We start from the raw sequence: 25,492 nt of genomic DNA on the forward strand, positions 1-25,492 counted from the left end.
ACTTCTTCCTTTTAAGCCAGAAGCTAGAAATCATTTGTTAGAGAGATATTAGGCATATCTAGTGGAGAGAGGGGAACTGTTTATTTTTTTAATCAATATATACCCATTTTCATTGGGTTAAAATAAGTTCATTGCTTCTCATAATTTTCTTTGTTTGCTTCTTTCAAACAAACTAGCATTTGTCAGTAATAGAACAAGCAGATAGAAGCAAACCCTCTTCTTTCAAAAGCAGCGGGTTTTGTTATAGTTATGAAACTAAGTTACCATTTCAGTTGGCAGTGTAAAAGCTAGACTAAAACATCTTTGCCTCAGAAAAACACTGAAAAACTTTTGTAGTCAGAAATTCTATTTTTCTAAAGCAAACTCAAATGCCAAGAAGGTAGACTCTTCATCCTCTTTGCTACACTAATTATACACTAATTATAACAAAGCCACTGATATGCTGCACTTACCTTTGGTTCATTGATCACTTCTGATGTAGTGTTCAGCATTCCTTGCCAAATCCTTGAGAGGTCTCGAAGGTTGAAGACATAATGGAACTTGGCTGGTGTGGGCAACATTTTTAGCTTGGTAATCTGCCACAGCCTGCGTGTCAGTGGAACCAATTTGGCTACTGTTTTCTTCACATCTTCTGAAAATCCCCTCTCACTACAATAGTGCCCTTCTCCAATTACACCTGTGAAAAAAAAAATTGCCAGATGAAAGATTTTTCTAAGACACACTAGCGCAACACCAAGAGCTATGATCTTCTTAAGTTTCTTTTTTTAATCCCCAAAACCTTTTCTAATTTGTTGAAATGGATTTCCAGTCTGTATTCAAATCTTGATTCACCTGCTCTTAACACCATTCTGCCACCACCTCACTGGGTATTTAGCTCTTAATTAACTGTCCGTTAAAAATGTTCTTTTGTCTACCAAAATAGCTTCCACAGCCGTTGAATAGCTAATCTCTTCTCTGAGACCAATATGATCCTGTCTTTGTGAAAGTCTAGTCATTAGTCACTCATTCTTAGCACCAGTAGCACCTTAGCAACTCTCCAGCATTGTCAGGAAAACTAGGAATGGCCTTCATGTCATTCCCCCTAACACTTAGCATACCAATCGATTCAGAGATGTGACTGGACCTGAAAAACTTACGGATTGATGAAGTTGCAGGTGGGGAGTGATTACTAAAGGAAAATGTGCTGGTAAGCAAATCAGAGGGAGAATTAAGCCTCAATTTTAATCATAATGTTTATAAATAGAGGGATAAAGAAAAATCAACTACCATTTTCAAAAATAGGATGGATACAAAGCTAATTTCCCTTTACCATAAATTTTGTCAATGGACGAATTAGAAGGCAGAGTACAGTTGAACACAGAAAATTGTCTCTTGAGCCTCTGTGGAATGTCATTGCGACCTCCCCCAGGGTGGATCATGGCAGCCAAAAACTGAATGTCCACAATGTTGGTAAATTCACCAGGCTTTTCCAGGTTATACAGTCCATTCTGTTCCATCAGCTGTCTAACTATCTCATTAGTGACCTGTAAAATAACCAGGCATTATATAACAGAATATTATACACACAACTAAATAAAATACTAAACATACTTACGTACTTAGAAGACCTAATAAACAGTGTACCATTATTTTCTCCCCCGAACCCCTGCTTATTTGCTTCAAGAGAAAAATACACTGCTAGGAATAAGCATATTTAGATCGTCCTTTTCATTGGCAATATCTACGGACAAAAATCCTCGGAATAGAAGGGAATCCCTAGCTTACAATTAATCCTTCATACTTCAATTCATTCTCACTTGAATGCTGCATGATTTCCAATAGTGATGTATTGGAAATACTTCTCCCCTTTAACACAAAATTTCCAGTTTGTTCTAATCAAGCCCAAGATGATGCATCTTCACATGTTGCATCTGCTACCAAATATTTTGATGAAATTTCCATCTGTAACAATCACAAACATCGTTTTTCAAGCTGCAAACACAGAATTACTTCTATACAAAATAATGTAAGATTCCTTTCCTTAGCCATAAATGAATCCCCTGCTTTTCTATTTGACCAGGGATGAAAACATCCCACAGACAGTACATTGTATGACTACTTCTTCAGAAATTCTAACATTAGTTTCCAAAGCAATATACTTCAGAACCATCTTGCCAATGTACATAATGATTACTTCCTTTTTTTCCAAAGCAGAGAAGTAACTTCTTACCTCTTAGCACTCACAGTATTTTAATTATCGTCCACACAGCCAGTTTGCTATCACAATTTGGCACCTTGTGTGCCAAAGGGTTTTTTCTAACTAATTTTCTAATTTTTTTTTTTTAATTAAAAAATGAGTGTTGGTAAAAAACATTGTTAAAATTATACAGGCATGTTTTGAGGAGTACTCAAACTGCTTCTTGTAGTCAGTATATCTATTTTCAATTAATTCACGACATAAAACTAGATTGGTTCTTTAAGAAGACTGTTTAAAAATTAAGCACTACATATCAAATTTACCCCCTACTGCCTGATTGAGAAGAGAAGCCAGTTTTACAGTGTAGCAAAGAAAGAAAGAAAATATGTTTTGCCTTCTTTTTTCCTCTTTTACAAACTAACCTGATCTCCCCACTCATTTATTATGGGCATATTCACATCATCAATGAAGACTGTCATCTTTTTGCCTGCAGGCGGACCATAAGTTGTGCCCATGCGCTTGTCCACATAACTTTCTATTGTGCGCTGTTAAAAAGCAAGTATTAGCATAGTTACAAAGAGCCCTTCCTTTCATACATGATTCAATCATTTAAACACATTGGATGGTTTTATTACACAGAATTTTATTAAGGAAGGTTTAGACAACACATCCGCTGGAGGTAATTGCACTATTTCAACTAGAATGTCTGAAATCTCATGCTATACAACATTAGGTTGGTATCAGATATAACAAATGTCTAATGTAGACAACCATACCTAACAGTTTCATAATTTTGAAACCATTTCAAACTTTTCTTTCATTTTTTTCGTTTATCAGCAAAATTGATGGTTACTAGCAATAAAGATTAAACTAATAATCTGTCAGATCTGAAAGATGTGATTCTTGAAGACCTTTCCAGCAGACATCAATGTACTTCATAAAAGTATACGGTGATAATTAAATTAACATACATAAATAGACTTGATGAAATAACTTTGCTTAATAGTAGACTTACCACTACTTTTCTTCCCATCATCTTTCCATTGCTCTGTTCTTCTTAAAGTCCAGTTTTTATTTATTCTATACCAAGTGAAAGCTCACTTAACCATGCATAGTTATTCTTCAGTGCAAATCTAAATATCTGCATTCTTACGTTGTGCCCAGGCTCCTGTACAGTAGCCTGGAAAGCCTTCTTACACAAGTGGCATCAGTTAGACCAAGGTTTTAGAAAGTCAGAATAATTTAAAAGCACATGTGTCATAACAGACAATGCTTTGGTCTAGATTGTTATCAGAGACTTGACTGTTAGACTTGCACATCTATTTCAGATGTCTTGACCATCAACAGACCATCATCTATCATCAATAAACTTGACATCTATTTTATAAAAATAAATGTACCAAGACTACTTTTTGTTTCTATAGCCCAAGCAATAGAAGGAAAAATACTAAGGAAAATAAGACCTACATTACATACTTGTATATTAAATGTGTTAATAGTTTCTACTGTGCTATAGAGCCAGATGATAGATGATGCATCAAGCGTATAGACAGCACTTCTGATTACAGCACAGACAGTGCTTTGGCTTAGCATACCAAACCGCATTAAAACTATTTCCCATAAATATTGCCAGCAGGTTAAAGAAACTTGAAATAATTCAAAGTAGCTCAGTAGACATTTGGACAGGCAGTACAGTTCAGGATTTAAGTATTCACAGTTCTATTTAGAGCAGCTGCACTGCATGTGTTACTTTTTTAATGAGTATTTTAATTTACTGAAATTTAAATTGCAGACAGCACACTTTCTATGACAGATTGTTTTGGGTAGCACTTATTTTACACATGGCTTTTAGTGAAATCTGAGGGAAGTCACTGACAGCTCTACCCAATTAGTGAGAACTGATACATTTGACATAAAAACATTAAAAGTGATGAAGCAAATAATATGCATGGTATTGCAATAGTCCAAGAACAGCTCAATAACTACCGAAGAAGTTGAAGGGAACATGGTTTTTACAGAAGTCTCTTAAATCATGTGTTAGGACACTTAGTCCATTTGAGCAGGTGCTTTTTTGTTTCTACATTCATTTTCAGTTAAATAAACCACTTTCAGAAGCATCCTCCTGGCAAATTCTCAGAAGAATCTCTGAATCCTGTCACGTTGTATTAGAAAGTGCATGACTACTATACCTGGAAAATTAATGGGGTAGTTGCAGATGAAAAATTCAAAGTCTTAGCCATGTGGTTTTCAGGGTTATATTTTGACATAAAACCTTTGATGATAACAGTCTTTGCAGTTCCTTGCTCACCGATTAGTAGGACAGCCTAGACAAAGACAACATTGAAATAAGATGAAACACAAGAGCTGGGTGTCTTGGCAAAGCCTCAGCAATCCCATTTAGCTTTTAAACTGAAACAAAACTAGAAAAGTTAGGTAAAGTGAACTCTCAACAAGGGACATGTGGAAGCAAAATAGTTAATGTCTCTCAGTCTTTTGCAGGCTTCACAAGTTAAAAATATTTGCAGTTACTGGTCATGTCAGACAGCACAATTTAACTAACAAAGGAATGGATTATTTGTAAAAGGAGTTGATTATTTGAAAAAGGATGTACCGTCTAGAGCCTCTGTATCTGAAAGATTTCAATTGCTGTTGTTATTTACCATATCATGCTTATCTGACACAGTTTTGGTGAAGAATAGGTTGCATAATCTAAAGGTACATAAACTCTGTAACCGCCCCATGTGGACAAAGTTCATATCAGCAGATTCCGGCACTCTGCTGCCTTGTGTGCTGCCCCCTCTCCAACAGCTACATGAAAAAATTGCTTCTGTTCTGACCTGATCTCAGCTGTAATTACGGTTGTTTCCACTACAGAAAGGATGGGTGAAGGGAAGACAAAAATGTCTGGAAGCAGTGAGTATTCAAAAGTTCAAGCACATTTACATGAACGTAGCTCCTGGAATCACCATTTTACATTAAAAAAATGAAGTTCTTCCTTTTCAATAATATAATATTTCACTTCTAATTAAAAAACTTTATCATGTGTACTGTTAGCACTATTTAGATGTGAAATATAGAAAAAGTACCTTGCCCTGTTTCGCAATGGTTTCAATAAGGAAATCCATTCTCACATTGTCAACATTAGGCACAAGAATGGAGCCATACTCTGGAGTGCTGCTACTGGGATATACATACTCTTCAACACACGTATTCCAGTGCATCCATTTACCTAATAAGAAAGAAATGAAATTAATGTTTTAGAAATACAAGGCGTCATCGCTTCTTTTATTTTCCATTGACTTGACTCGTCTGTCAGTGCCTTTGTCTCACATACAGTAATCCCACTCTATAAATTCAGACCAAAATTATAGAATCATATAATCATAGAATCTCTCAAGTTGGGTCTAAGAGGCTTACTCCTCTTTCTTACATAAATTATGAGAAGGACAAGGCTTGTCTATTTTTGTCCACTTGACAATTCATCAGCACAAAGTCCATGCAGCTTTCTGTAGCAATATATCCATATTCTGATTTCTCACAGGAAACAGGGAGAAAGCTTTATACAACATAACCAGTAAAGTGTAGCTGTAATACAAAACTTGCTAAGGAACACAAAAGAAGGTAAGCTGCAAAAAACTTCTGAATTAATTCTCTAAAAGAAGCAAATTTTTAAAATTACTTTTAAGTTTTACCCCGTACCACCCAGCTGCGTTACTAACCGTCAGATGCTACATAGTAATCAAACATGGTATCTTCACTGCCTTCTGGGATACAGGGAAGATCAAGTTTTATTGTTGCATGGTTTCGAAGCCAGTGCTCCATTTTGCATCTGTCCTCCAGTTCTAGTAATGCTCCTACACTCCACATAAGAGAGAAGATGTACAGCCTTTCCAAGTATTTTGGAGTCAATTCCCCTCCTTGCTCCTGAAGGATTGAGTTAGGTTTTTATTTTCAATAGCCTAAAAATTCTACTTGATAATCATTAGTAACATCAGGTTAAAAGCCTTCAGTCATGTTTAAATTTACTGACGTCTTCGTCAATCTACAGACTAAATCAATATCAAGTAGGCCACAAAATACAGAAAAGCACCCTGTAGATATCACTTTTAATCACCCATTACAGCATTTGATCTGTTTAAGTTCTAGTTTATAATCCAATAACAATTAACCCAAAAAACCCTGAATGAAAACTGCTGTCTGATGCATGCTACATGTCAGTGCTTAACATTAAATCCAAATGTGAAAGAGGGCACATCCTAGCTATTATTTTCTAAAGAAAAAGAAGGTATTCCTTACTAACCTGCATCTTCATTTATATTCCAAGTCATCAAAGAATCTCCTTTCTACATAACCTTATGACTTAAAATTATCTCCATTAGATTAAGTAAATATAAAAAAATCCACACTACTTTACCTTAGGTGGGATAAGGCCCTGCAGCATATTAATGCTCTGCATAATCACAAAGGCTTCCAACATCTCAGTCTTGCATTGCAGAGACTGAATGCTGAAGCGGTATAAGTCTGGGAATGATGAAGAATACAGCTGACGTAGAATTTCAGCTTCTTGGAAGGAACGTCTTTTCAAAAATCCCTGTTCCAAAGCACAGTGAGAAAATAAATTTAGTTCCCAACGCAAGCTTCAGTAAATTCACCTCTAGTAATTCAAAAGGTCCGGTGAGCATGGAAAGTTGATTTTTTTGGGGGGGGCTCAGATTCCCTACCTGTTAGGCAGGGTTTGGCTAGCAGAAGGTCAAACTTTACCCAAGTATGCATAATTCCTACTGGATGTTAAACATAGATACTGAAGAAAAAAAAGCACTTTAAAGTTTTCACAGCACAAAAATCATTCTTTGCAAATATTTTTTAATCACAACGGCTGTATAAGGTATACAACAACTCTGCAAAGAAAGAATATCATATGTACTGAACACAAGTTTGCTTTATTCTGCACGTTAGTTTCTAGCAGCGATACAGGGTACCTCAGAAACATCTGGCAGTTGCAGAAAAAGAGGATTTCAGGAGGGGATGTCTGCTGGTGTGTATAGTATTTTTATTGTGCATCTCAGTAACTGTAATGTTGGATAAAGAAAACCTAATTAAAACTGCCTATTTCTCAAGATCATAGAACAGGATTTGTTCTTTGAGGCCTTTAGCTCCAAGTAGTAACCTGCTTCTTTGAGTTACCCAGAAGTTTTCTCTCATCTGTGTGGCAGAATGCTTCTTTTAATTCCCATGAATTTATTTCCTACATAAAATACACTCATCAGCAAAAACACTTGCAGATTCTTCCCCAAAATTCAAACTAAAATTTGGCATAAACTGATACCAAATAAATTCCATTTAAACATAAGAAAAAAAATTTTTTTTTTCCTTGTGAAGGTGGTCAAACACTAGAACAGGCTTCTCAGTGAGCTTCTGGAGTCTCCATCTCAAAACTCAAGAGGACACAGTCCTGAGCAACCTACTCTAGTTGACTCTGCTTTGAGTGAGATGCGTTCAACTACACGATGTCCAGAGGTCCCTTCCAACCTCAACTATTTTGTGCTTCTGTGATTCTTTTCTACACTTTTATCTTCATAATCTTTTTTAACTCTTTTACTTCCCAAAGTAAATAAACTCTGGGACTGATTACAAATAGGTAGATATATAAAAAAGCTTTCTAGAAACACACAGGTGGAAAAAAAAAGTGCTAAAGATTAAACAGCAGAACTACTTAAAACAGATATCTGGACCCTCACCAGCTGTTCAGAAAATATTAGGGGTAAGTTGAAAAGTTGCTAAAATGTTTTTGCTTTGGAGGAGGTTGATGAGTAATGGATCAAATACCTTTGATCACTTTGCAAAAGCTGCTGAAGAAGCATGTTAGACAAGAACAGCAATATAAAAAGTTTGAAATCTATTTCACTGAATTTGGAAATTGCTTATTTCATGATATTGCATCCCAATACGCTGCTATATTTAGTTGTTTATAAATTGTAAGGACGGGAAATCTAAATGTATACAACAACTTCCTGAGCTATTCATATGTGGTTTTAATTATTTTTCAAAGTTCTTCTGAAATATCAACAAATACTATGTTTCATTCAGCATCTGAGAATTAGGAACTAAAGAAAGAAAACTCCATTTAATTCTATTACGAAAGTAAGGAAATCCTCTAGTGAACAATGCGAGATTAACATCTGCCCTGATCTGCTGGAATATGTAGCATATTGCACTACAAAATAGATTTAAAGGGAGATGTACTGAAAGAGCCATCAAGATATTTTATTTATGAAGTAAAACCAAACCAAACAAAAAACAAATAAATGCTATTGGTTCAAATGATAAATAACTATAGGTTGCAATTTTATAGCCACTTTTTTGGGGGGGAGAGGAAGGGAGGTTGGAAGGGTTGTTTCACAGCTGAAATGAACGTAATTTGTTTTGTGTTATCCAAAAGCAAAAAAAAAAAATAATAATCTTGTTTTCTTTTTTACTGTTGCTACCACCAAAATAAATTAAAAGCATAAGGTCATGGATTAAGTGAAACTACTTTCATGCAACACTTACTTCAACACAACTAAATTTAGTCTGCACATCACTTTAAAGTGCAGAGGTAAATCATGACTGATAAGGCAAAATAAAATGTTTTTCTTTGTTTTTGCTGTCTTTGCAGCTGAATCTATAGCTCAATTTAAACTGAAATGTTCAAGAAGTTGTTGTCTGCAAATTAACCAATGCAAGGAGGCAGAGCTATGAGAACCTAATATCAGTAGGTCCTATGCAGTGCTATAAGTACAGAAAGGAACAACACAAGTGGAATCTCATGGGAGCCACTGTCCTATATGCATAATTTACACTTAGAATTTCCCAAGTATCCATACTAGTTAAAAAAAAAAAAAGTTAAGCCTTGCAGTAATATACATAAGGCACTTGTGTTGACTGCATATATTTGCATTAGTAAAACTTCAATAACAGCCAAATTTTTAGGAAACTTATTAAACATTTTTTTTCCCCTAATAAGAATGCAAACATTTTGGACTTGGCAAAGAACGTATCAAATGAATTAGTGATGATCCTCGAGTGTTGCTAAGTAGCTGTGATTGAACAGCCAGCTCCCTATGATTTAACATCATTCTAAAAGGGAAAAACTCTAGGCACTACTAGAGAAATATGGTAACAACCCTCTCCAGCAACCTTTAGTCCCTCACAAGCAGCAAACCTCCATAGGCAACAAGTCACAGCACATGGGTGGCTCCATCACAGGAGGGAATCTCTGATGACAACCACACTCACAGAATCACAGAATCCTTTGCCTCTTAATTGGTTAAGGCTAAGCTGGGTTCTGATGCCTCCCCTAGTGGATCTTGTTGCTCCTCACCTATTCTCAGGACATTATACCTGACCTGTCATTTCAGATCTGCAGGTAGAAAAGAAACCTTGCTTCTGTTGCCAGAAATCACAAGTTTACAGCCTTCCTCATCTTGGGAGTTTCCGTTCACCAAAGCTTTGAATGCAGTCTTTCACTCACTCTCCTTTCCATTACAGGGCTAGGAATTTTGAGTCTGCAGTGTCTCTGCAAAGCCCCTGCTGATCTGTTTATCTTCCCTGAAGGCACACAAAACTTCTCACCCCTTCCCACAGCTCCTTCACCTGATAACTCCGTGCCCAGGGCACACTTCGCCCCAGGGGGCTCCACTGCCTCCAGCCCCAGGAAGAGACACCAACCAGGCACTGCCTACCACTCAGGGCTTGGACAGCAGCATACTGTCTCTCTCTTGATTTCCATCTATGCTGAAACCTCTAATATGCTAAGGACATTTGTTCTAGCCAGTGCCACAGACCATGCCCTGTGGCATATCAACTTTTTCTCCATGCCAGACAAATCAGGGATTTATGGACAAGGAATCTGCTTATAAACAAGCAAGCTATGTAAGACTTCCAAGCATGAGAAGCTTTATGGGTTAAAACAATAAGAAATCTGAGGATAATACAGAGTAACCATTACAAAAGACTTCCTCAACTACTAACATCTGATAGTTAATATGAAGCCAACTGTATTTTCATCAGGCTAGTTAAGCAACACTGTCTACATGAGCATTAGTTGTATTTTCCACGGGTATTCTATTTGATTTGGAAAATGAAATGAGTGAATGAGACTGTGAAACATTCATTTTAAAAATTGTTTAAAAAAACTTGTTAATGTGATGCTTTCTAGAAAGGAGGACAGTAAAATTCAGTCTGTCAGCTCATAGCAACCTGTGAAGTTTTGTTCTTTTGAGTCTGCAACCAGGAGGGTAAATACACTACAAGGGCCTGGATGATGTTCTAATTTCATAAACAGGAAGACTAAATTCTTCCCACCTTAAAATTAAAGTTTAAAGACCATATAAAGGAACGTTAATTTGGGATTATATGAAGAAAGGTATATTAACTTGGTTTTCAGGAGAAGATAATAAAGTAATTCTCTCTATGATCACAGGAATCAGTGTCTTAGCCGCAAGGAAGAAAGTTTTAATTTTTGATACTCATGAGACAGTCCATGTTTCATCGAAGAAAAATAATGTCAACAAAATATTCTCAATAAGAGTGACCAGACAAGAAAAAAAATAAAGAGAAAATAAATGAATATTTCTTTTAATTTAAATTTTTTTAAAGGGTTAATCCTGAGAAGCCTACTTCACCGATAAATTTCTAAGGCAATATAGGGCTTAAGAATAAAATAAAAAAAAAAAAAATCAGAAACCAACTTTTTTTTACTGCTATTGTCTCCACTGTTTCCTTAAAAGGGAAAAAAATTGGAATTAAATGCTGAAAGTTTTGTTGAAAGATATTACTACGGAATATTAGGTAGATTCTTGGGAACTTATATTTCATCTTTACCAAGATATTTACTACATGAAAAAAAATCATAGTATGCTCAAGTCTCTAAATGCATTATTCACTTTATCGTTACCAGCATTCAGTCAAGATAAGGAATTTTTTCTGGTTTTTGGAAGATGACATATACAAGAAAAAACTCACTTTATAAATCACTTTGAAATTTGAATATGTAATATGCTGTATTTCCCTCCAAAACACACCTATAACATGTTCTGTTTTTCTAAAGTATTCATTCCATACCAGAGAGAGTAACCACTGCTTGGCTCTTCAGACATTTTGCTTCTAGAAATGTTAACAGACAACTTAACCAATTTAGAATATCAATTTAAAAATTACATACTTTGATGCTGCATTGACTTTATTTCTGGTTCTAAATCCCAACTGCAATTAATTTTAATAAATATCAATAGAACTTATATTTTCTTGAGGGTTTCTAGATTCCTGAATCCGCCTGTTTACTCTTTCTTCTTCCTTGGTCTGAAGCTGTACTAGGGGCTGCCAGGTAGCTGGTATTTTGAGTTGTTCTTCAATTGTATCAAACACCTTGAATTGGAAATTTGTCCCAAAGTGAAATATCCATTATTTTAAAAGTGTAATATGTTGACTATGTTCCTGAAAAAACTACATTATTCACTCTTGTATAAACTACCAGAAACATTGCTATATTAAATACTTACTGTAAGTATATACAGTAAGTTTATACAGTGTAAAAACTATTTCATAGCAAAAGTCATAAAATTAGGTCCTAAAGTAACAACAGGGTAGTGTTGAATAAGTAACCAGTAGAACTTTCAATACATAAACAATCACTTAGCTATTGTACCTCAAGGATAGGGCTCCAGCTGAGAACTGATGAGCTCATGAATACCATCCCATTCCTTGAAACTGTTGCTGGAGAAGCGTTATCGATATTATGAGGTTCAAAGACTATTTTGCAATTCGGTGCCATAGGTATCCGATCTCCATTTGCTAGTGTTAGAGTTCTGTTATCATCGAGGACAGAATTAAGGTTCTCAATCCAAATAGCATCAACCGGACCATCAAGAACTATCCAGATGTGGTCACCTATAATCAAAAAAAACAGATAAAAATGCCCGTGGAGGAAGTTCTAGTTTCTTTCAAGGACCAGTTTCTTCTCTCTGCAAACAAATTTTGAACTAATTCTGAATTCACACACACAGCTAGAATCTCAGCTTTTAATACCATTACCATTTCCATCACTCAATTTCAATTAAGTACTTCATTTCATCACCTATTGATAATAATTATCCATTGCTCAGTATATAAAGTGTCATCAGCATAAGTCATGTTTGTAATAGCCTGAAACAGTTTTATGGATCTAGTCTTCAATGCAGTAATAAATTAGGTTTATTTCAACTTACATAAAACAACATAAAGAAGATAGAATCTATAAATCTATTTAAAGCCACCATTCATTTGTTTCCAATGAGTTTGTGTAAATGTAGTGAGAGTAAATGAACGGAACACTTGAAAAATCACTCTCTCAAATAGCATGCTCACTTTCATGAGTAAAAGAGGTCCATTAGGGAAGATTCTTGTTGTTCGTTCTCCTGCCTGTAAACTTGATCCAGCTCCTTTTGAATTTTTTCCAGCTCTTTCCACTTAGTAACAGAAATGTATCTTAAAGCCTGCCTCTGTTTCCTAGGAGGGTCTGGGTCTGTCCTGCTCACCGCACTTGGGTACTGAGCAAGAGGCCCTGGCTGGAAAGGGATCCCCCCTTGGCTTCTGGCTCCCCATCCTTTAGGGAGTAGCCAGCCCTTCTGTGCATTGCTAGATAGCCCTTCAGTCAGAGATGGTCCCACCCTCATCTGCCTTCAGAGTGAGTCCTTACTATCTAGGCCTAGGTGGCTTGGTGCATTGCTAGGTATGAACCAAGAAGGTTCTAGATGAGAAACATTGTCACTTCTGAAGCAAATAGTTTTATATTTAGAGGATTTTCATAGCTACAGTGCACGCATCTCAGGCATGACATGGTCTGGAGTTCACTTCATAAAGAGACATTACAGAAGTATTGCAAACAGTGAATCTCAGGAAGTCATTGTGAGAGACTGAAAGAGTTAATGTCTCAAACATTGTGGTGACTTGAGGCGCTATTTGCATGGCCATGGCAGGTCAGCGAGCACGGGTGGGGGAAAGCGAGAGCGGGACATGCGGGATGTGGAGAGCGCGTCGGAGGATATGCAGTTCCGGGTTCCAACGGACCTTACCATGTATGGCCAGAGGTCACACAGAGTTGATCTGAGGAAAGGGCTTGCAACCACCTGAGAGACTCCTCGCAACCACCTCCCTCCCCCAGTGCCTGCGCAGAAGATGGAGAACTTTCTAGAACAAGAACCATGTAAGTCCTGAAAGGGCGTACCTGGAGGTGGGGATTAGCTTATAAAAGACACGCCCCCCAGGGAACCACGCGCGCGCCCACCACTGGAGGCTTGCCACGTCTGTCATCGTCATCGTGGGATCCAAGGGTGGTGATACTTTTTCTTTCTCTTTCCTCCTCTCTTCTTCTTTCCTTTTCTCGCTTCTCTCTCCCTCTACTCTTCCAATATATGCAAGTTTGGGATAAATTGTGACAGGTTGCCTGGAAAATAGCTCCATTGCCAAATTGCCTCTGTTTGTTCATTAAGCTCACCAGTTCGTTAAGTTTGTCCGTTTGTGGAATTCGCCAGTTAATAAAGTTGCTGGCCAGCCTCTTCTTCCGAGTCATTGTTGTGACTCTACCGACCACGCGGCTCTGCTGAGCAGAGATCGGCCTTTGTCGGTACCAGAAGTGGGATAGGCTGTTCCTCTGAGTCATTGTCGTGACTCCACCGACCACGCGGCTCTGCCGAGCAGAGATCGGCTTTTGTCGGTACACAAACCATCGGGGAATCAAAAAGATTCACCCCTCTCGCAACCCACCGAGTGGGACGAGACAGTCATGTGAGTGTGCTAATTTATATTTCATGTTGAGGGAAAAAATAGAAAAATCAACAGTTAATGCTATGCTATATTCTCAAGGGCGCTACATTTCTAGATTTAAAACAAAACTAACAAAATTAAACCCAAAACTATTTTCTATTTGTATCCTTAAAGACTAAGAATTTTTGCATGAAAATTGACCGTGCAACAAATGTTAGGATTTTCTCTTTTTTTTTCCCTTTAGTCCTTAAGGCCTAATGATAAGGTCACATACTAATATTCAGACAAAACAAGGAAGAATCCATCTAGCATCAAACCATCAAGGCCTCTCCTTTAATTAATACAGCAATCTAAGAATATAAGCCAGCATTATTTTAGGCAGAAATTGGTTGCCTAAATAGAATTATCTAGTGCCATTTCAGGTGGACTATGGTATGTGCAGGGCTAGCAGGTATGACACAAAGGAGATTCACACCCTTCTAATATGGCGGCTGGAGACCAGACAGAAATCCTGACAGCACCAAAATTTTTTATCATATACCAGTGTTGGGGGAACTGACTCTTACCTTCCACTTTTCTTCCATACAAGGGCCTACCATTTGAAAGAGAGAGATCGGCAAATTCAGTGAAACACGATTTGCTACACTACACAGTTTGAATACAAAGCATTTAGAACAGAGACTATACAATAGACAGAAGTTCTTGCAGCAATATTCCAATGCTTTCATGTAATTTTAAAAAAAAAAAAAGTCTGCTAATGTGCTTTAGAGAGATGCCCTGCAGCCTGTTTTGTTTTGGAGGAAATTGTTTTTCATTATACCTCTCTTGGCTCTTAAAGTTTTTCTCCAGAGCGTTGAAAATATTCCATCTGTCCAATCATTTGTTGCCACATCGAGACGACCAAACATTTGCGGAGCAGTTATAGCTTTAGGATTCATTCTCAATTCACGATGTGGCTGTCCACAATCTATGAAGGCAGATCATCAGTTAGTTTTGGTATTTCTTTTCAATAGTCAGAGAACTTTGCCAAACTCAAAATCATTACACCCAAATGTATGGTTTAATATGCATTCACCATTATAAGAAGTTGTGTATTTACTTGGAAAACTTATCTCTTGCTATACATCAATATTTGTTAATTGCAACCATCAAAATTTAAAGTAGAACAAAGTTCTGAAACTTGAAAGTACAATTCATGTTTCATAGATTCATTGGGAACAGAAGACCAGCAAGATGAAATTTATTCAAGGTTTAGTTTAATATTTTGAAGGCTTATCAAACAATAGACTTTCAAAGCCTTTGGTTTGGATGCACTTCTTTAAAGCCCAATGACTAAATACCATACAGATGCTCCACGTGATTGACTGTTTTAAAAGTTTTCCCCCATTGTGCACTTGCATACACCTTGGAATAGGCAAAGTATATGATATTGGCATATCCCTGTGAAGTCTCTTAGGCAGCTAAATTCTACCTAGCCATACCATATAAAGATCACATAATCTTTATATTTTCCTCATTAACTACAGTTTAAAAACTCCTATGCCAGGTATCTTTAGAAAAGCCAATATCAAAAGTTAATGAGCAGCCAGTAATATGATGTTGAAAGAAAGAGCTTAAAAAATGGCTTATCTTAAAATCTTAATTATAAACAGAGTTCACTAACATGTAAGATAGAAGGCCTGGCAAATCACGTAGTTTTACATTTCATGAGGTTATGCCAGAAGATCAGCTTGAAAAAAATATTGCGGCAGTTTTATCTTGGTAGTGGTTCACACCTCAGTGCTACAGAAATATAGGAAAATAGTATAATGCAACTATCTGTTCTTTCTGCTTTTTTTCCTAAATGGAACAGTCATTTACACTACAATGTAGAGCTTACAGTGTTTCTTAATCACACTAAAGTACTACATGGATGAAAGACTGGATGAACCATTTTTTACAGAAACTATCCATTTCTGGAAAACTGTATAAGCAGCCTACTGAAGCCTGTGAAATGGGGTAACACAAGCTTACCTCAAGAGAGATGTTTTTTCTCCACCAGCTATGAGCTTTTAGTTTAATAAGATCAAACAGAAGTTCCTCCTCTAATATTTTTGTTTAGAAATACAGAGAACAAAAACACACACTCATCAAGCATCCAGCCAGGACAGAAAATGAATACCCTTGAAGACTTTGTCACTGCCTAAACCAGCCACTATCTCCTAGCAGCAACAAATGATAGAAGTAGTTATTTTATACTGCAGATAAAGACCCTGTCTTGTGAATTGTGTTCAAAAAGGACTAAAAACTTATGATTAGGGGAAGGCTTCAGCATTACCTCAGCCAAACCTGGGAGATGCTTTAATCACTTGTCCGAGCTGTCTACCCAGACAGTACTGCTCTTTCTCAATGTTTCTAGAATAAGAACTTCTGATATAAGTATCATAATATGGAAAATAGGATATGTATTATATTATATGACTTTGAATGTCAGACATTTTTAAGCTTTTAAAAGATACTACCACAATAATTAGTATCACAACACACAAACTGATTCTTCCAGTAATTTATTCTCACAGTGAAGTAACTGAAGCTTTCTATGAAGAAACAATCTGGTTTAAAGTTTACAATATAACAGTTTAATAACAGTTTACAATATAAATACTCACATACCTGTCATGGCTTTCATCAAAGTGTGGATGCAAACAGTTTTTCCTGCACCACTAGGTCCTAGTGTCATCAATCCATGCCTTACTCTCTGGGTTTCAAAAAGTTGGATAACTTTCAGTTTCCAAGGAGGATGACAAACAAGTCCAGCTTCCTCCACCTAGAGATAGTGACAGAAAACCAAATTACTACTATTTTAGTGCACAAGGTATTTTTATGCTTTTTAAAAAAAAAAAAAAAATCTACCTTCAGCAGAAGACTACACTCTTTGTAAAGGATTTTTGCACATAAAAAAACTGGAAAATGAAGGGATATTTGGTATTCAAATACGTACTTAGAAAAATAAAAGAATATAAACCATCTTTTTTTTTTAGCTCTTCTTAGGGTTAAAACATCATTTTAAGGAAAAGCCAAGAATTTTAGAAACACTCTTGCTAGCGATGTCTTTTATAGCCACACGGAGTTTTCACTTGCCTCTCAGAACAGTCGCCTTTTTATGATGATGATAACTTGTGTTTCTAAATGCTTACAATAACCAAGTTTTTCTGTAAAATGTTTTGTAAAATATTTCTCAATGTACAGACAGACCTTAGAGTAACTTCTTAATAACACCCTTCTAAAAAAAGACATGATGTTTTACAATCAAATATCATATGATTTTTTACTACTTTTTACTAGTTCCAAGCTTAAAGAAGTTATCTCATTATAATGGTATTGCTGTTGCTTGTGAAAGTGACTCAGCTGGAAGTGAACAAGAAAGTTTTTAGCCAGTAGAGAAAAGCTACAACTATTTCTTAACAATTCATAGCACACTATATGTTTTTGACAGTCAAAAAAATTTCTAAAAACTCAAGATCATGTTATAAAAGTGAAGCTCTCAAATAACAATTATATTTTAATTCAACTATAATTTCTGTTTTTAAATTACATTCCACAAAAAAACTCAGAAAATATTATCAGTAAAAAGAGGACTAACTTTTTACTGATAAGATAAAACTCAGCTTTTACAATTACTGTCACATAGTCAGTTAGAACCATGGAACTGGCACTACCACTTGCTATATTACTCGCATATCAAAGCTCATGTCAGTTCAACTTATTTATCTCACTCTGCAAGGAAGCCAAGAACAGAAGGCAGCACAAGATTAATTCATCAGCAGCAACCATGAAGCATATGCTGTCACCAGCTCCTCACTGCCATGAAGAAGACCACTGTTGAAGCAATGGAGTTTGCAAAGCACAACAAAGACATCAGATGTATCATTTTCATAGATGCACAATAAAATTCTGTTGTCATTCACATCTTAACAGCTCTCACAGGTGACACCAAACCAGTCAAGCTGCCTTTCTTTCTGGTACAGAATATAGCCTTCTGACTTGTTTCCAGAGTCCGTGTAGATACAGTAATATATCCAAAATCTAATGATGCACCGACAGAACATATCTGAACTGATTTCTTCCTTCACATAAAACAAGATGGTCATGTCAGCTATTCCTTCACCTTAATCCAATGCCATCAGTGGAGACTTATCTTTTCTTAACAATTTCTAACACTCATGGATTCTGTAATAAACTTGTAGACTAGATATTTGTCTTATTGAAAAAGAAGTATGTTCACAAGCAGACTTGACATCTTCTCAAAATATCCTCTGTTAACAGTTGTACATATGTACCGGGTCTGGTTGGGATGGAGTTAATTTTCTTCATAGTAGCCCATATGGTGCCATGTTTTAGATTTGTGATCATTGTTGATAACACACCAGTATTTTGGCTATTGCCGAACGGTTTCTCACACTGCCCCATCAGCGAGTAGGCTGGGTGTGGGCAAGAGGCTAGGAGGGAACACAGCTGAGACAGCTGACTCTGACTGATCAAAGGGATATTCCATACCATATAACGTCACGCTCAGCAATAAAACTGGGGGGAAGTTTCTCCAAAGTAGCCATTGCTCAGAGACTGGCTGGGCATCAGTCTGCTGCTGGTGAGCGACTGCTTTTGCATTACTTGTTTCTTTTTCTTTTTTTTGTTCATTTATTAAACTGTCTCGATCTAGACCCATGAGCTTTTTTTCCTCTCTTTTCCCTTTCCTAATCTCACCTCCAACCCACTGGGGGAAAGTGAGCAAGTGGCTGGGTTTTGGTTTAGCTGCCAGCTGGGGTCAACCCACCACAACATATAAAAACACTTTAATTCAAGTAACAACTATTTCTTCATTATGATATTTTCCCAACAATTCCTGCCTCCCTTCCCTAATAAAAATAGTCCTCTTGAACTTGATTCTGTCCTAACCTAGCTGTTTTCATTTTACTGAGTCATTATAGCTCTGAAAACACAGCAAAGAACTCCATTCAATAAAACCTTGATTCACTTCCAAGACAAACAAGATGGCCTACCATTTTTTGTTTCTCCACATTTTAAGTTTTAGCAATATGAGAAAAATATGCCAAAATAAGCTAACAATATTTCCAAGCACTGCCATAGCACTAAAAAGGTACCATGAGATCCCCAGATCTGAACTTTTAACAAATTTTGTTTTACATAAGATAATCACAGTGCCTAAGGCTCTTCAAGTTTCCAACACTCCTTCAGTATGGGCTGACATTACACTCTACTTACAAGCAAGTGACAACGGTTTGTTGTTAAAAGGGTTGACACTTTCTGTGTCTGGCTTCACAGATCACCAACAGTAGAGCTATGAAGACCACATTATTAAGACCTCTTTTTAATTTATTAGGAAATGACAATTTAAAGCATGAGATTCAAGTTCTCCATAGTTTCTCCTAAAAAAAAAGCTTAATTTGTGAGTCCTTTTTTAAAGCCAACTGTATAAACTACAGAAAGCAAAACAGTTTTATAAACATTAGCTAATGATTCAACACTTCCTTGTTAGGAAAGCCAGAAGCCGACCTCTTTACTTGTATCTAATCATATTAGATATAAGAAAATGAAAAGTCATATATTAAAATTCTTCAGAAATGCACTTCTGAATTTCAATTTTTTCATATTGGAGGTTTTTGATGGTTTTTTTGATTTTTTTATTTCTCTGTTTAACTATTAGATAATTATCTGAGGAATTATTGAAATTCTGGGGAAAAGTTTAATAGATATGATCATTTAAGTGTACATATTTCATTAACCTTCTATATCCCACTGATGTTCTTAAGTTGGTCCTATTGAAATGTTCCAAAAGATCTAATGGGAGATGAAATTGTAGAAATGTCATTTTAGGTAAATCTTTTCTCAAGCTTATGTTCCGATTGTCAGCCTTCATACAAATATTAAATCTTGGATCACAGAAGGCAAGCATATATACATGCATTTTTCAAACTGGTCACCACAAATGCCTCACAAGAAAACCACAGGACACCACAATCACAATTCAGTGACATCCTTAAAAATAAGCTTAATAATAATATGCCAATGGTAAAGATCTATGGAAAAGCTTACTCTTCCTCTAAATAGTAAAACATATTATTACCAGCTGGGTAGATTCAACACCAGTAATTTTCTTAGATGTCACATCATGATAATTATGCCACAGCAGCACAGATCAAGCGAAACATTACCTGTTTGTCAATGGCAGCTTCCAGTTCAGGATAGCCTACTTTATCAAGCTGGATATCTGGAAACAGATCTTCAATTAGACTCAGGAATAAGGGTTCATCTTCATCAATCTAGTGAAAATTGGGGGGGAAATAACCCACAGATTAAAACCTATTTTATTTATTCTAGCACCATAAAAAACAATCCCTAACTCTTGTAGAGCTAAAGAAATATTTGAAAACATAACAACCCATCTGTGGTAACCCTCTAGGTGCTAAACACTCTAGCAGGACACAGCAGAAGGAGATCATGTGATGCTTCCAATAATCAAGTTACTGAAAATAAACCACTAACATACAGACTGAATTTATTAAAGTAGATTTTAGCAATAACATTTCTACAAACAGTAAATTATTTGTCTAAGGTGTAAAAAAAGATAATAAAGGAGATGAAGTATCACAGCAACAGAAGAGGTTTTGTTAGCTATTTAAGACAGATGACATGGTACTCATTACTACGAGTAACATTATTTGAAAAGAGAGACTAAATACTTCAAAGGTTCTAAAGAGGTTACTACATAGGCTTCTGTTTGGTCACTTATTTCTACAGGTAGCAGGGGAAATATGTAAAAAAAATTCTGAACAACTCAAGGTGTTGTGGTTTAACCTGGGTAGGCAGCCAAGCACCACACAGCCCCTTGCTTACTCCCTCCCCTGCCCCATACAAGGTACTATGAAGAAAATTAACTCTATCCCAGCCAAAACCAGTACCCAAGACCATCCAGAGAATGGAACATTTCCAAGCTAGTTTCAGTGTAAAGGCCACACACAATTTTCTAGTGTTCACCTTAACAGATTTAAATTGTATTTAAAAAAAAAAAAACCCATGCAGATCCAAAGTGCAGTTTAATTAATTTACCAGGCCCTCAGAACTTACCAATTTAGACAGGTTCATGTCTCTCAGCACACGCATGACAATGGTAGATTCAGTATCTGTAGGGTTTGCTCTCTTTGCTGCTCCTAAAGTACGTAGCACTGACAATATATTCCGCAAGCCAAAATCATAATGCACCTAGAAGATATGCAAAGTTTGGGAAAATTTTCCCCAAGTTAACGGGAATGAAACAATTCTTATTTATCACTTAAGATATAGATATGTATGAGAAGTGGTATATGTGGCACAAATGCCTCCTAACATCCAACAACTAGTCTTTGGCTGTATGACTATAGGCAACTTCATTCCCCGCCTCTGCTACCATCTACTAAACTGTAAGGTGTGACAGAAAAAAGAAATGTAATCACAAGTCTTTGAACCAAGATAAGGTTCCCAAGGACTATTAATAAATAAATTAGCAGTATTATTTTGAATTCTCTGTGGACCTTGGAAACTGACTTTATTTGAGAAACATCTAAACAAGCACAGGCAGCACAAAACAAATGCCTCTCAATCCACTCTATAAGACCAACTAATATATAAGCCCTTTATTTGCCTTCATCATCATTCACTAAAGTTAAATCTTAATAATAAACAGTGTTCTGAATGACAGTCCCATTCTTGTACAGATAACCTGTAGCAGGAGTTAATCCTCCAGCAGAGCAGAGGGCTGCAGTACTAAACTGCAAGTGTCATTTAGCTTACTTAGTGAACATTAAGTTTTCCATTTTCTTCACATAGATACTAATAATTTGTGACATCATATATGGTTTTTCCCTAAGATAATTTTTCCTTATATGAAAATAATCACCTGCTTTGACAGTTGTTCTTCACATAGCTTGTACAGGGTAAAGAATTTCCTTGCCAATACAACATTAGCAATGAAACCACAACTAGCCAATTTGACACGAATTATGATTTGACGATCAGGAACCATCATAGCCACCGAACGGAAGTTGATCTTCAAGTTTTCAGGAAGTTCCTGCCGTCCAGCATATCCTGGATTCTGGAGAGAAGAACAGGTTTTGAAGTTGACTGCACCTTGCACAAACAAAAGAATCAGCAAAGGAATGTGTAATCTGGTTAGACAAAAATAGCTTTTTGGCTTTAAATCACATGTAAAAATGAACTGCCATGCAGATTTACCACCATATCTCTATAGCATTTTAGCCTCTCTTACATCCATGAGGTATGAAAAATGTTCCACTGTCCTGGTTTTGGCAGGGATAGAGTTAATTTTCTTCCTAGTAGCTGGTATAGTGCTGTGTTTTGGATTTTAGTATGAGAATAATATTGATAACACAGTGATGTATGTTCTAGTTGTTGCTAAGTGGTGTTTACAATAGTCAAGGACTTTTCAGCTTCCCATGCTCTGCCAGGCGCACAAGAACCTGGGAGGGGGCACAGCCAAGAGAGTTGATCCAAACTGACCAAAGGGCTATTCCATACCATAGGACATCATGCTCAGTATATAAAGCTGGGGGGAGCTGGCCAGGGGGTAGCAGTCACTGCTCGGGGACTGGCTGGGTGTCAGTCATCAGGTGGTGAGCGGTTGTATCACTGTGGTTATTTTCCTGGGTTTTGTTCCTGTCTTGCTCTCTTGTTTTCCCTCTCATTACAATTTTGTTGTTGTTGTTCCAATTATTAAACTGTTCTTATCTCAGCCCACGAGTTTACTTACTTTTGCTCTTCCGATTCTCTTCCCCATCCCACTGGGGGAGGGAGGGAGGGTAAGCAAGCGGCTGTGTGGTACTTAATTGTCGACTGGGGCTAAACCACAACATCCACTGAAACACTTTAAATCTGTATTTGTCTTATAGGTCCTGTTTTTACTGGCTACTTCTACCGATATCTCTATGGCCATTTTTCTGTACTTGTAGCAAAAAGCATACTTTGGGAACCAGAATGTAGCATGCAGAAGTAATATGACATTGAGATAACAACTTGTATTTACAGTGCTGGCTGCATTTGTTAATTGCATGTGCTTGCTGTCATTGAAACAAGACCCCGTAAACTGTCTTTGTAGTAATGCTCAATGTTCTCAAACTGTCAGTGAGTTCTAAGAGCTGAGTGACATAAGAGTTAGCAAGTACATTTAACATACCAGGTTAGAAGCGATTATTGTACAATTGTCACTGGCATATTAGAAACCTACTGAATACCTACCATAGTAAGAAAGATGCCAAATTCTGGGTTCATTTCCACATTATCTCCATCAGTAAAAATAAAGCTTTTTTTACGTTCCTTCTTACATGTCAACACAATTGCAATTTGCTGTGCAGCTACTGATAGTACTGGTAAATCAATACGATTGAATTCATCAAAGCAACCCCAGGAGCCAGACTGAGCAAGACCTTCAAAGAGAAAAGCAACTAAGCATCTGACCATTACATTGTTAACCCTTTTTTGGTGCAATTCATAAGGCAAAAATCAGGTTAATCTACCTCAGGAAAAAAACTATGTTTATTTTGGAGGGTTGGGAAAGGGACAAGGAGAAGAGTTTAATTATTTTTCAAGCAAGAATGCACAAAGTTCCAAAAGTCCTCAAGCTTGTCTAGGATACTACATCCTTCGATTTCTTCTCCTTCTCTCAGCATCTTGAATGTTTTCCTGTTCCTCCCTAGCCCCCCTCAAAAAAATCCCTGCAATAAGTCTATGAAAATATGATGGGTTGTCAATAGCTTGTTGCACAGATTAAAATGAATAATAAAGTTGCTTTCACCTGGAAAGAAGTTACGGGTCAGTCTGTGCCAGAATGGCATTCTTCCTCAGATATTTTGGGAAAAACAAAACAAAACAAAAAAATCATCAACACAGTCACTTGCAACAATACAGCAGTCAAGGACCTCCACTTGATCTCCAATTCAATGTCTGCCATGACTGACAGGTATCAATTTCAGGTGCCTAAAAAAAAATATTGTCTGCATCTAACTTCAGTGAGTTGTGCCAATTGTTTTTAACATATATAGAGCTATTCATGCACTTCCTTCAACTGATAAGAACTTTGACACGTGAAGGAGAGAAAATACTGAAATCAGAATCCAACACATTCCACCAGTTCAGCAAGAAATTTCACAGCTTTTTCTTTTTGTACTGGAAGTCCTCCTTGATTATTTTAAGTGTCTTTATGTATCCTTTCATGAACTGTCTTATGTTTGCAGACATTTCTATGTCTTGGAGACAGTGTTGCAAGCGTATTTTACATTCATAACAAGATACTAATTACTTGCACTTATTAAAAGGCTGAAAACCACCTGCTGATTATGTATTGACCTTGTTTTATAAAGATGTTCTCTTAGCATTTGTAACTTTCACATAGTCCATAGAATCATATAATCACAGATATCCTGAGTTGTAAAAGACTCATGAGGATCATCAAGTCCAACTGCTGACTCCATACAGGGCTACCTAAAAGTTAAACCATATATTTAAGAGTGTTGTCCAAACACTACTTGAACACCAACAGGCGCAGGGCCCTGACTACCTACTTCCTTGGGGAGCTTGTTCCAGTGCTTGAACACGCTCTCAGTGAAGAACATTTTCCTAATATCCAATCTGAACTTCACCTGATGCAGCTTTAAGCCATTCCCTCATGTCCTACCACCAGACACCAGGGAGAAGAGATCAGCACCTCTCTCCGCTCCCCCTCATGAGGAAGTTGTAGACAGTAATGAAAACACCCCTCAGTCTCCCTGTCTCTAAGCTGAACAAACCTAGTATACTCAGCTGTTCCTCGTAAGTCATGCCCTCTAGTTCTTTCACCATCTTTGTTACTCTCCTTTGGACACATTCTAATATTTTTATACGCTTCTTATATTGTTGACCCCAAAAACTGCACACAGTACTTGAGGTGAGGCCACTCCAATGCTGAGTATAGCAGGACAGTCACTTCTTTTGTCCGATTAGTTATACTACGCTTAATGCGCCCCAGGATACAGTTGACCCTTTTGGCCAATATCTTACTTTTGGTCCACATCTTACCTTTGAAGATCCTCCCAAGTCCTCGGAAATCCATCTGGTCTGAACAGTTGAAGACTACTACGTATTTTCCAAGGCACCGTCCCATGTCTTTGATGGTTTCAGTTTTTCCAGTTCCTGCAGGTCCCACAGGTGCCCCACCCATGTTCATGCCTAAAGCTTGAGCCAAAGTGATGTAACATCTAAAAGGCAACAGGCTATCATCACTTAATGGGCTGCAGCACACAGTTTTCTGTATCGTTCCAGAGGAACTTACTCAAATGTGTTACATGAGGAAGGTCTGATTTAAGGAGACAAGGAAACAGATGAAATTATATGCATCTAATTACAGTCTAAATCAATAAGAAGGAAAACCTTGCACTCAGCGTCTGATGCAGGTAATATTAAGGTTTGTCTCCTCATATATAAAGTGGAAGAACAGATAATCCTCAATAA

The 25,492-nt window shown here is 36.9% G+C and overlaps 1 protein-coding gene across 1 annotated transcript in view; it reads right to left on the bottom strand.

The window, feature by feature from the left end:
• DNAH5 (dynein axonemal heavy chain 5) overlaps window positions 1–25,492 on the bottom strand; it is a 132,705-nt gene that overhangs the window by 48,517 nt on the left and 58,696 nt on the right. Inside the window, 15 exon segments of the mRNA XM_072851354.1 lie at window positions 453–676; window positions 1,310–1,523; window positions 2,599–2,721; window positions 4,366–4,500; window positions 5,263–5,405; window positions 5,896–6,100; window positions 6,591–6,767; window positions 11,862–12,103; window positions 14,778–14,924; window positions 16,610–16,763; window positions 20,170–20,277; window positions 21,083–21,217; window positions 21,891–22,085; window positions 23,246–23,433; window positions 25,061–25,239. Of these exon segments, the coding sequence (XP_072707455.1) occupies window positions 453–676; window positions 1,310–1,523; window positions 2,599–2,721; window positions 4,366–4,500; window positions 5,263–5,405; window positions 5,896–6,100; window positions 6,591–6,767; window positions 11,862–12,103; window positions 14,778–14,924; window positions 16,610–16,763; window positions 20,170–20,277; window positions 21,083–21,217; window positions 21,891–22,085; window positions 23,246–23,433; window positions 25,061–25,239 (2,569 nt within the window).

This window comes from Ciconia boyciana, chromosome 2, assembly GCF_034638445.1.
Source record: "Ciconia boyciana chromosome 2, ASM3463844v1, whole genome shotgun sequence".
Lineage (NCBI taxonomy): Eukaryota > Metazoa > Chordata > Aves > Ciconiiformes > Ciconiidae > Ciconia > Ciconia boyciana.